Raw genomic sequence first — 13,047 nt, 5'->3', positions numbered from 1 at the left:
GTAATTAATTACCTTAGAAGTTGTTTAATCTTTTATGCTAGGATTTTGTTCAGTGAAAACTAAATCTAGATGGTTTATCAGGTGACAACAGATGCTGTTCTTGAATGTGGAGCTATCATACTGTATAAAGAAGTCAAGTCCCTGATTCTATAGCATCTATATTCTGATGGAGACACACCAATATACATTTAAAATTTTATTATTAAACCAGAAAACTGCAAAAGTTTTAGGTATTATGGAAAAAGTAAAACAGGTTGGTGATTTAGAATTTCTAAAAGAAGGCATTCCAATCTATCTGAGCTGGGTCTACCTGAATACCTGAATTTCAGGGGATTCTCGAAAGCTGGTCTACAGAAATGCAGAGGAAGAATCCAGGGGTGTAACTGTTCTCACTGAACCTAGCTCAGATCAAAAGAAATTCATCATTTCATCTAGAAGTTCCGTCAGAAAAAAATTTGAGGGCAGAGTCTAGAAATCTTGTATTTTTCCAAAATTGTCCAGGAGATTCTGACATGGAATTGTTTTCTTTTTGGTATTTTTCAAAAGAGTGTCACTTAATAATAAATAGCAATGAGACAGTCCCCAGTGCCTTCCAGCCAAAGATTGCTAGGAACACACCTGCTGTTGAACAAATTGGGTTTATACTCATTGCAGTGAGGGACAACACACACCATAAGGAAAACCACAGGGCATCTTAGAAAGAAGCCATGAGAAAGGACTTATCATAGGATTTGACCTTATATTAGGTTATTTTGGGGAATGCTTAACGAAATAAGGCTTTATCCTGGATTAAATACTGTCAGGAAATGGGAGTAAATCTTATCTAGACGAAAGACCAGGGAAATGCTAAAACTGTCATGAACAAAGAAACAGAGGCACTCCTATTAGCCAGGATAGGAGGATGTTTGGTCTTTTTTGTGGCTTGGACAATGTTGATATATTTGCTATGTACACACATGATCAGAGTTGCATTTGTGTGTTTGTGTTTTGTTTTGTCTTGATCCATCATGGCCACAGAACAGCCTTGCCTGGTGCTGGTGTTCTGTGAAATTATTCACATTGAAGTAGAAGAATGCTAAGGCCCGGCTGCCAGTGCCAGCCTGCCACTGGACGTCTGGGGTAGCTTTTCTCTTTGTCAAGACTGTCAAACTAAGAATCAGAAGACATGAATTATTTCCCAACTCACTCTCATTTTGTGGCAATGTGATTTGGGGCAAATCATTTGATCCTTCTGAACCTCGGTTTCTGTATCTATAACATTGGACTATCATCACCTCCTCTATCTACTTTATAGAAAGTTTGAAAGGATCCAATGACATTGTGTTTATAAATACAAATCTATGGGTGGTAAAGTGCTGTGAGTTTAGAAAACCACTCTTGTGGACATCACCAGCACTATTCTTCTATGGCAATGGTGACAACACATGGAAAAGAATGTGTCACGAGTACTTATTAATGCACTTTCCTTAGTCACATAATCACATCTATTTGGCAGACCTCATCCCTTGCCAGTATATCCATACCAGCCCTCCAACACAAAGGAGGATATTGGAAAGGCTCCCTAATGAGTAGGATATTGAAACAGCAGAAATAGGACATCACTTACAAGCATCATGGAACCCAGAATTCATCTTGTCTGACCACCTTGATGCTGCAGGTGAGGAGAACAAATGGTGGCCAGGCTGAGGGCTCTCACAAGGTTACTGAGTGAGCCAGTGGCAGGTCTGGGTCTGGAATGGAGCTCTGAGAATTTTTCCACAGAAAGAAAGGGGCATTTAGTTGTCTATGAAGGAGACATTGGGGTGAGGGGGCTGGGGCCAGCACATCTGGAACAGCTAGAAAAAGCTCTGTGAGGATAAGGAGAAATAGAAAACTGGAGACAAGGGCCAGAAGGAAATCTTGAAGGAGCCGAGATGTCCAATGAGGGATTTGGCTTCAGTTTTTCTGCAAAGGCTAAGGTGCAGCTATCTTCTTGATTGCATCAAAACCTTCAATAAAATCTATACTATATTTGTTAATACTTTAAAATTATTACTTTATTTTTGTGAGGAGGGAAATTGAAAATTGAAAATTGAAGGTAACGAAGTGCTAATGAATGAATGAATGACCTCAGGATGCGCACAGGGCAAGCACAGTTTGTCCAGTTTGGACCCCTTCATATGAAAACGAAGTTGTATAACCTGGGGACACACATGCTTGGAATTCTCCTCTGTGGACCTGGCAGTATCATCAACCCGGTCCCTGAGGAGTTAAGGACACCTTCCTGTGTTACTCTGAATTCATGAAGAGCTGTGACTTCACTAAAGGACTATAGCAGTATAGAAAGTATACATCAGCAATCAGAGAACATAAAGTACAATTAAGTTATCTTGCTTTTCAGGGCTTCTCAAAACACAAAATGGAATTTACCAAGAGCCAGAACGATTTGGGTATCTAAAGCTCAGTAATTGATAGTTTTAGCCAAAACCCCACAGAGCAACTGCTGGCTCAATGGTGCAGTCGGCTTGTCCTTTGTTGATTTCACCTGGGGCTGCCAAATTCCCTGGACACGGCTGGAATCCTTAAAAATGACTCTAAAGAAAAATGCAAATGGAGCTGGAGACAGCTCAGGAGGTCCTTTGCTGAACTCACTGTTCCTCTCTGGGATGAAAAAAATCACCACTCCTAATGTGAAACTAATCTTGAGTTAATCCCCCTCTGCGTAGCCTATGTGTGGAGCGCCTCCTTACTTAATCTCCTAACAGGGAGGAGAACTGAAGCCCCATTAGGATACATCAGCAGTCTCCATGAATCTCGGAGCTGCAAAGGCCTAGTGGCCTTCAAGCCTAATTTCTCTCCCCAGCTCTCTTAATATTAGGACCCTTCCCCACTCCCTCGTGATGCTGTTCAAAGCACCTCCACTGCTTTTCTCCATGCAGGCATGAGGATTTCCCATTCAGATCCACTATTGAGATACTAAATCAGCAGCCTGCCTTATGGGTAAATAGGCGTTTGCAGTCTAACTTGAGAACTTAACTGTCATGTGAAGGACTGTTTCCTGTGAAAAGACCTACTGAACATCTAACATCAGAACTTTGAATGGGCTTTTGAGACATTCTTTAGGTCAGCAGAGGAATTCTTCATTCCTCAAGATTGCCTTTGTAGGCCTCACTGCTTAGAAGACAGGGGTGATTTGTTTTGCAGTATGTACACCAGTCGACAAAACAGGCATTAGAAGGCATGTCTGCTGGGATGGCTGGGTGCTTTTCCACTGTGTGAATTAATGTGAAAGAAGAGTGTTGAAGGAAAACTTTTAAGGGCGTGTGTGTGTTTAGAATGATGTTTTAAACATATCTATTATCTTCTCTAGAATTTATTGTAGGGAGACAGAAAACAAATACCACTGGAGGGATAGAGTCAAGAATAGTGGCACAGGGGGAGGGAAAAGGAGGAAGAAAGAAGGGAAGAGAGGAAGAGGAAGAGAGAAGAGAGGAGAGAAGGGGAAGGAGAGGGAGATAAAGGGGTGGGAGGAGAGAGGAGAAGGAAGAGGGAGAGAAATGCTGAAGGGGAGGGGAGAAGGGGTGTGGGGGAGAGTAAGGGGAGAAGGGAAAGGAAGAGGTGGGGGGAAGAAGAGGAGAGACTGACTCAGTCTTTTGCTGAATAGTAGTCATTTGGGCAGTGCCAGCTTTATCAAAACAAAATCTCTCAAGTAAACCAAATCTCCCATTGCAAATAAATGGCAAATGATCAACAGGCTAAATAAGCTCCTTTTGAATGTGGGAATCTGGGAGCTGGAGGTTGGATTTATTTCCCTCCTGGAGGCAATTTTCACACATGCTGCTTAAATCATTGCTTACTGAAGCTGTTTATTTAATTATTTAGCATTGTGACTGCAGGCCAGATGTTATATAAGCAAGGCAGAAGAGGCAGTCACACGCTGAAACAACATGTTTATGGATTATGGGCTCTGCCGGGCAGCAGCTCCTTCAGTCCCTGAGTTTCTTGATTGGCGGATGGGCCATGTCACCCACTGGCTGTGAATCTCTAGATATCCATATGCAGCACTCCAGGGGCAGAGCAGGAGTGAGGCTGCCTCCCCGGCAGTGAAGACTCTGGGCTCAAAGGTACTTGTTTCCCCATGACCTGTTTATTGGTGGGTTCCAGATATTTTATGCACAATAACAGTAATGTTTCAAAGCATTTGGGTAACTGGCTTCTCAAAATGTCCCTCTGTATGCTTTTCTCTTAGCCCTGAAGCCAAACAAATGGCATTTTCTGTCTGTAAGTATAACAATGCCATTCAGACACACATTCCTTTTCCCTCCCACTGTGGGGGTGCATAATGCCTCCCTGTTCACTGCCGCTTATCACCTACAGAGTGGGCACTGACTGTTCTGCTCAAAACATTATTAAATCACGAGGTCCACGTTTATCATTATAATCATTATTGTGAATAACCAGTCCTTGTTTAGATTTCAGGAATGTGTAGCTTAAAACCCAGTGGGTGCTTTCCACAGCTGTTAGGCACAGATTTGTTATATTAGAAGGAATCAAACACAAATATACTCGGTAAAGATACATCCACATCTTGTAATTGAGTTAGGTTCAAAGTCAGCATGTACAACAAATATGGCATGGGTTCAAATTATCGTTAAGAATCCCTTTCACAACCCATAAAGTATGGTCCCTGGCTTTGTAGGTATGTGTTCTTCTCTCAACCAGTCCAACACAGCCTGTTTTTTTCCTCTAGCATTGGAGCAAGAAGCTTTTCTTTGGCTGAGCACCAGATGAAGCAGCTGGCTTATACTTAGGGGCCATATTCTGTGAAAACCTGCTTTTCTTACCCGACTAAGTAGGTATCATCGGATATCATAAGTGTAATATGTGTACAGATGGGATTCTACCCTCTAGTAGAATCATGGAACACATGCTACATTCTCTTTCTCAACACGATGTGTTAGCAGACTTTACTTTCAAGTTTATATGGCGTTTCCTCTAACCATTAATTCTGTTTTCTAAGTGGCAGGCACTGCTAAGCTCTCCCTTTTCTTACCTGTTATCAGCTGAGTTAGCACTTTAGTCTGGTCATTGAGAATGTTCACTGTAACATTTCTGGCCGATTTGAAGTACAGGGCATTACCCTGCAATAAGAAAATAAGAGAAACACATGAAAATGATACATTTCTAAACAAAAAGAACTGTTATTACAACTCTCCAAGGGGCTGAACTGGCTTTAGCCAAGTTCCAGTTAATGTATCTTTACTCAAAAACTCCAAGTGTTTAATGATCCCTATATAAATGATAATTAATTAGCATCTGTCTAAAAGAGATTTCTCTCAAAGAAATAAATACACACACACACACACACACACACACACACACACACATTATGGTTGAATCAGAGACAATTAAGACACAAAGCCCATTAGATCTTACTGAAAATATTAGTTAGCCTTCGTACCTAGAATGATCAGAAATGAATGATAATCTCCTAATATCATCGTTTCTTCAAAGGAGCCATGCACAATCCTTTTAGAAGAGCAGGAAGCTCCTGTAAAACACCCAATATCTGCCCTTCAGGCATATCTACCAACTATAAGAATCCTTTGTGGAGATGTTTGCAATGCATGTATATAAAACCCAAAAGATTTGATGTCTGCAAGTATGACTCTGCCTCCCCCTTCTTCCTTTTCTTATCTCCACATTCCTTTTTCTCTAGGCCATCTGTACCTATATCCACTCTGCCCTTTATCTGAAGGGCTCCCCAACTCTTTCACAGAGTGGTACACATTTCTGGGCATGACTCAGAACAGGGCTTGGCACACTTTTTATTAAAAGTCCTGACACTAAATATTTTAGGCTTCATGGGATGTACGTCCCTGTTGTAACTACTCAACTCTGCTGTTTTGGTGTAAAACTGGTCTTAGGCCATACATATTCAAAAGGGTATGACTGCATTTCATTAAATATTATTCATGGAAAATGACATCTAAATTTCATATAATTTCAATTTTATATTTAAATTTTAATATAATCTGAATGAGCATTGACATATTATTCTTTTTCTGTTCTGTCTCCCCCTCCCATCACTCAAAAATATAAAAACCATTCTTAGATCACTGCTGAATGTAGCTGAAAGGCCACTGTGTGCCAACCCTTGGTTTAGAAGTTGTCCTTTTATTAAACTAAGCCATAAATTAAAGGATGAATCCCTGACACAGAACATGGAAAAAGGAATCTGGCAGCCATTCCTGCCTTTCTGAGCCTTTGTCACCATTTGGTATATACCTGCCTGAAAATTCAATAATATCTCAATGCGTTGAGCCCCAGATAACCTAAAAGTCATTGTCCTACAAGGTGTGAGCAAACAGAAGATTGGCAAAGCTCAGTCTTTACCTTCTAAGTCTTATATTCTAATGGAGACCAGGAGATGGTCACAAATACGCTAGGCAGAGAATAACAAGAGTGATTAGGGAGCTACAGGATGTTTGGGGAACTTTCCTGAAGGGTGACATTATTCTCAGCTTGGAGCTGTGGAGTGGAAAGCAAAGAAGAGTTCCTGAAGGAACGAGCCAAGCCTTGAAAAGAACAGAGATACAATTTCATCAAGCTGAAACGTAAAAAGAAGGCCAGGGAGGCAAGAAAATTGTGGGCTGACTGTCTAATGTTTTTTTTCTTCTAAAACTGCTGTGGATGCAGACTGGATTAGCCAGCCCAGTCCAGCCACCTGCACATGGCAGAATGGCAGCCAACACCCAGCCCCAGGTAGCTTTCAAAAGTGGAGGAAAGGGGAGGGAATGGCAGCCACCGCAGATTGACAGCCTGGAGTCCTGGTCTCTCTCCCATAAGGCTAACTGCTAAAATGGATCACCAACACTCATGACCCATGCAGGCCCTGAAAGGTCAGTTAACCTTGAGTGAGAGCTATTGGCCTCATGTTGGGAAAAGAGAAAATGACTTCTGATACAGGGCAACCATAGATTCAGTGTAATACCCCACTGTGGTTTAAAACTAGAATTCTTCCTGATGACAAAGGCTAAAAAAAAAAAAAAAAGGAGTTGGCAGGGCGCAGTGGCTCACACCTGTAATCCCAGCACTTTGGGAGGCCCAGGCGGATCATGAGTTCAAGCGATCAAGACCATCCTGGCCAATATGGTGAAACTCTGTCTCTACTTAAAAAATACAAAACAATTAGCTGCGCATGGTGGCACACGCCTGTGGTCCCAGCTACTTGGGAGGCTGAGGCAGAAGAATCACTTGAATCCAGAAGGCAGAGGTTGCAGTGAGCTGAGATTGAGCCACTGCACTCCAGCCTAGTGACAGAGCAAGACTCTTCTCAAAAAAAAAAAAAAAAAAAGAGTCAGAGAAGTACATAATAGTATATTAGATTTTTTTTTCTCTGTAAAGAAACAAATATTAGTCTAAAGCAGTTTCTTGGTCATTGTCCCTTATCAGTTCTGTTTAAAACGTCAAGGCTAGGCATGTTGGCTCATGCCTGTAATCCCAGCACTTTGGAAGGCTGAGGCAGGTGGATCACCTGAGGTCAGGAGTTCGAGACCAGCCTCACCAACATGGAGAAACCCTGTCTCTATTAAAAATACAAAATTAGCCAGGCGTGGTGGTGCATGCCTATAATCCCAGCTACTCAGGAGGCTGAGGCAGGAGAATCGCTTGAACCCAGGAGGCAGAGGTTGCAGTGAGCCGAGATCATGCCATTGCACTGTAGCATGGGCAACAAAAGTGAAACTTCATCTTGAAAAAAAAAGAGAGAAGAAGTAGTAGTAGAAGAATTGGTGATAGTGGAGGAGGAAGAGGAGTAAGAGCCCATAATCCACAAACGTGTTGTTTAGGAGGAAGAGGAGGAGGAGGAGGAAGAAGAAACTTCAAATAAAGTGAGAATTCAGAACCTGGACAGGAGGTAATTAGAAATTAGTGTACTATTTTTTTTTTCATATATTCAGCAACCTGGCACTGCAGAGAGAAGAGTGGCTTGGAATCAGAGAACTAGGCAAGTTAAATTCTAGTGCCACCGACTACTGTGTGACACTCAGCAAATCACCAGACTGTTCTGCATTCTATTCTTTGCATTCTTCACCATCAGCACCAATATCATCATAAGCTCATCACTGACACAACAGAACACTCACTATGCATGTACCAGGTATGCAGTAGGAGCTCTGGAGTCAGACTACATTTGCAAGGTATGTGACACTGGGCAAGTTATTTAAGTATTCCAAGCCTCAGTTTCTTTCAATGAATGATGACACAAAATATTAACTATTAAAATATGCATATTAGAATTATTAAATTCCACATATAACTACTAAAACACACATGGCCCAATGTTGGCACATTTTAAGTCTTCGACAATTTTTAGAGTAAGGAGAGGATGGGGGAAGGGAGAATAATGAAAGAGACAAGACGAGAAAAGAAGGGAGAGAAAGAAAATAGGGTAGAAGGAGAAAAAGAGGGTGAAGAGAAGACCGGAAGAGATGGAGAGAAACAAGGAAGATCTTGCTTGTATCACTTAGTCTTTCCAAACCACCTGTAGAATGAGTCAGGGGGTTTCATCCATTTTCAACATTCTCTGTTTCCATATTTCAAAGGGTCACCAGTTGGCTCATGATTGTCTTTCAAATCCCAGTTACCTGCCTGCACATAATATTATTCAAATAATTCTATCACACAAAAATCTCATAACAACTTTGCTCAAGATTTATAGTAAGAGGGCTGGGCGCATTGGCTCACGCTTGTAATCCCAGCACTTTGGGAGGCCAAGGCGGGTGAATCACTTGAGGTCAGGTGTTCAAAACCAGCATGGCCAACATGGCGAAACCCTGTCTCTACTAAAAATACAAAAATTAGCCAGGTGTGGTGGCAGGTGCCTGTAATCCCAGCTATTCAGGAGGCTGAGGCAGGAGAATCACTTGAACCCCAGAGGCAGAGGTTGCAGTGAGCTAAGATCGTGCTATTGCACTCCAGCCTGGGTGACAGAGGAAAACTTCCTTTCAAAAAAGAAAAAAAAAAAAAGATTTACAGGAAGAGGTATAATAAAACCATCCTTTTTCTAAAATTACCATGTCAAAATGTTATAGTTTAGAGTTAATTGTTCTAATACACTAATATTCTGAGAAACAGTCTTTGCTACATCAGGATTTAAACAAAGAGCTTCATTCTAGCCTGCGCTGTGTTGCTATAATCCCCTCATATACCTGGTAACAGAGAAATCACCAGGAAAAAAACATGAGTCAGCTAGCATGAAGAGCCTCACATGGCAGCTAGGTTAGTGCAATTTTTATTTTGCTCTCTGAATTTGTCCACTGAGACTAAACCAGGAAAATACCAATTGAGCAAAGCATCCTTGGGGTCTCTGTGGTATTAGAACAACTAGAGGAAACACTCTCTGATGTCCAATGGGAAATTAAACTTTGCCCTCTCAGCCTCTTCTCTTTCCCCTGCATTTCCTCCCACTCACCACTGCAGCCTCCAAGCCTGGGGAGGTGAATTTCTGTCTCAGGAGCGGGTGACTTTCACTAGCTGACCTCAGGGCAGCCATCCTAGGAAAAGGGGTTTGCAGTGACTTCCTGGAGGCTCAGGTCTTCTAGGCAGAAAGGAATCTGGCAGACCTGTACCTGATGATATTCAGAGCTTGTACCAGGTCAAGGCAGTCTATGGTCAGTCAGCCTGCATTATTCTGGACATGGGAAGGCCATGTGGAAGATACAAAAGGAGGTAACACACATTTCTTCCACGTGCAGAGGATAGTCCACATCGGTATTCTCCCCAAATAACTAAAGTCTGCAGCACTTCATGCTGAAATTCTCATCACACAAACACTTGGATGGAAAAGAATCCCCATTACGTCTCTACTTCTCTAAAGCAGAATATGCTGAAACCTTTCCTTAATGAGTTGGGGCCACCGAAATAAACATTATTGTTTCACTGTGTCCTCCATTGGCTACTATATGCGTGTTGCTATTTGAAGACTTAATGGCTTCATCATGCTGACATTTTAAAATTATCTTATCTGATTTTATAAAATGTAATTTATTCTTACAAAAAAGCAGTACCTGTAAATGTCAAACACTGCCAGGCTTATGAAAACCAAGAATAGCAATTCACACCTTTCACTGCAAGAGTTTTCAGCTTGTCTGGATGTTTTTTCCGGTATTTGTCTCTCTGTAGCCCCAGATGTGTTTCTCTGCTGTCTCTTGATTTGTCAACTTTGGATGTTCTCCACTGAATTTCTCCAATGGCATGAACTCCTCCACATAACTGGTTAAACCAATAAACCAATATTTACAGTTTACATAATTATAATTATGTGTATATTGTTCACAGCTGAGCCAAGTAGTGTACTTTAACTACATTTCCTTTTACTATTTTGTACATTTTTGCTCTTTTTCTGGATTAAAAAGGATTCATTTAAAAATTACTTAGTTTTCTAGTTTTTAATTTTTTTTTCTTTCTTCTATTGTTCAATTCCCTTTCTTTAGGTTCTATGGTCTGGGAGATGCCTCCAACTTTAAGTTCTAATTTTCTGTTGATTTTTGTTTGTTTGTTTGAAACAGGGTCTCACTCTGTCACCCAGGCTAGAATGCAGTGGTGCAATTTGGCTCAATGCAACCTCCACCTCCTGGGTTTAAATGATTCTCCCACCTCAGCCCAAGTAGCTGAGACTACAGGTGTGTACCACCACAGCCAGATAATTTTTGTATTTTTTGGGAGAGATGGGGTTTCACCATGTTGACCAGGCTGGTCTTGAACTCCTGACCTCAAGTGATCCAACTGCCTCAATCTCCTAAAGTGCTGGGATTACAGGCCTGAGCCATCATACAAGGCCAATTTTCTGTTGATTTTTAAAAACATTGCTACTATTTATTTCATGAGCATTTTAAAATTCTTTGAACTTTTCTTTTAATATCATCCGTCACTTATTTGATTGACAAACTATCATCTCTTGAGAAAATAAGAAAGCTACTGAAAGCTCTGTGCTTCTGGAAGGATAAACCTTGCCTTGGAGTACAATGGTAGGGATTTGACCAATTCAATGGAGAACTTTTAAACGTGAATTGCTATGGGCCAATCAGCACCCCTGGGTCAGGTTCAAAGAAGAATTCTCCAAACTCCTTCTGGGAAGGTGCTAGGTTCAACTTTTGTTAAATGTAAGTGTTCTTGGTGAAAGAGAGGGCAAGGTGTTTTGCTGGTCAGTGGACAGACTTCTGTTTTCAGTGATTTATTCCTGATTTCATCTGTGTTTGGTGGCCCAGAGCCCACAGTTCCTCTGGACCAAATTACAGGTATTGATCGACTTACCACCTATGCAACTTATGACCTTTCGACTTTACGACCACAATCGCTAGCCACGACTGCTCCGCGTCTGGCAGCGCAAACGTTGCCCAGCTGGGCGTACGACAGTGCAGACCAGCTTCCGGCAGCACTACCATCTCCGCGTGCACCATTTCAACTGTACATATAGCCTACTCAACTTACGACCAAATCGTGTTACGACCGGTCTGCGGTCCCGATTGTGGTCGTAAGTCGAGCACTAGCTGTAGTTTCTAGAAAACAACCCTCCTATCTTCTACTACATGAAGAAGAGGCACTTGCCTAGCTGAGTCACCTGGAATGGGGTCTGGGGACAGATGGTTCTCAAACTAATCTTTATGTAGAGTTTCAACCAGCTCTCTTTTCCAGCCCTGCTTCAGGGTACATAGTGACCTTCCTCTAATAGTTTTTTATATACTAGTATACCTATGAACTAAATCATCCTGTTCTACCTCCTTGACCTTCAGGCCTACAGGGGCATTGAGTTCCTGTGCTTTTCCAGGACACCGTACCAAGGATTCTTTCAAGCCTTTTGTGCTTCTCTCACTATAAGATTGTAAATTCCAGTTTCTCAGCTGGAGCTACCTCTGATCTATTCACCATCTTGTAAAATTTTGTTGACATTTCTTATCTATTATCATTCCTTCTTCCTTTCTATATAACCACATGAGTTTAGTCCTTTTTAATTTTTCTCTACTATTTCTTTCAGTGGGATTTGTGAAGGGGAGCAAGGACCTATGACTTATCACTGCTCTCAGTTTGCCTACCTCCAGTGCCAATCTCATACTGCTGCCTTCTTAAAAGAGAAGCAGGTTAAAACTGTGTATAAGCCAAGAGCAGGTGGTCTTTGGCCTAGGACCCAAGTGCCTCTCTTAAGGATTCTACATAGTGGAATGGAGTCTCTGGGACCAGTTAGATACTGTCATAGGCTCTGGAGAATGGCAAAAATATGACCTTTATCTTTAGAAAGATTGTAGCCCAGGGGAGTTAATTCAAAATAATCATAACAAAATTGTGATATCACTTCAATCAAGATTTATGCTCTCCTGGTATGAAAGGTGCAGGTTTTGATATTTGTATTTGATAGCAACCATATAATCACAGCCAATTTTCAAGTGATGTGGCTGCCAGAAGTCACTGATCTTGATAATCCTAAACTGTAGTATATTTTCCTTGCCCTCTGAAGAGCTAACAATCTGATCTGAAGATTTAGATAAATAGTGAAAACCACGAGATAGCACATGAACAACTCCCACATTCAGAAAAGGCTATGAACTCTCAGTGTAGCTGGAATCCTGAGGGGAGACTTCCCAGAGGAAAGCTTGGCTGTTTTTCACCTTTTCCTCCTAACAAAAGGGCAGGCTGGTCACAGCAGCACTGTTTCTATCTAACACTAACATAGGTAACAAGTTAGACTGTCCTTGTGAAGTAAGGTTCAGAGTGTGAGCTTTGGAGTCAGACAGATTTGGGCTTTAATAACAACTCCACTTAGATCTACGGTAACTAGGGTGGCCTTGGGTAAATCATTTCTCTTTGAGTTTCAGTTTAGTTTTTTCTGCATCTATGAAATGAACTAAAGGCTACATAATGATGTTGAAAAAAGACCCCCAAAATCAAGAAAAAAATATATGTATATTACCTGCAATGACTCTATAAACACTTTATGAACAAACAAACAAACAAACGAAGCTACATTAGTAGGGCTCCTTAGAGAAATGTCTGACACTAGTTTGGGGCGAG

The 13,047-nt window shown here is 41.4% G+C and overlaps 1 protein-coding gene across 5 annotated transcripts in view; it reads right to left on the bottom strand.

The window, feature by feature from the left end:
- Nucleotides 1-13,047, bottom strand: part of SGCD (sarcoglycan delta) — a 640,365-nt gene that overhangs the window by 160,761 nt on the left and 466,557 nt on the right. For all 5 annotated transcript variants that reach the window (XM_017514183.2, XM_017514182.2, XM_017514180.2 and 2 more), the window contains one exon: nt 5,033-5,120. In XM_017514183.2, coding sequence (XP_017369672.1) covers nt 5,033-5,120 — 88 coding nt within the window. The remainder of the gene's footprint in view (nt 1-5,032; nt 5,121-13,047) is intronic.

Source organism: Cebus imitator, unplaced genomic scaffold (genome assembly GCF_001604975.1).
Source record: "Cebus imitator isolate Cc_AM_T3 unplaced genomic scaffold, Cebus_imitator-1.0 Scaffold519, whole genome shotgun sequence".
Taxonomy (NCBI): Eukaryota; Metazoa; Chordata; class Mammalia; order Primates; family Cebidae; genus Cebus; species Cebus imitator.
Note: the sequence above shows the minus strand (reverse complement) of the source record. Positions and strands in the feature narration are given on the sequence as shown.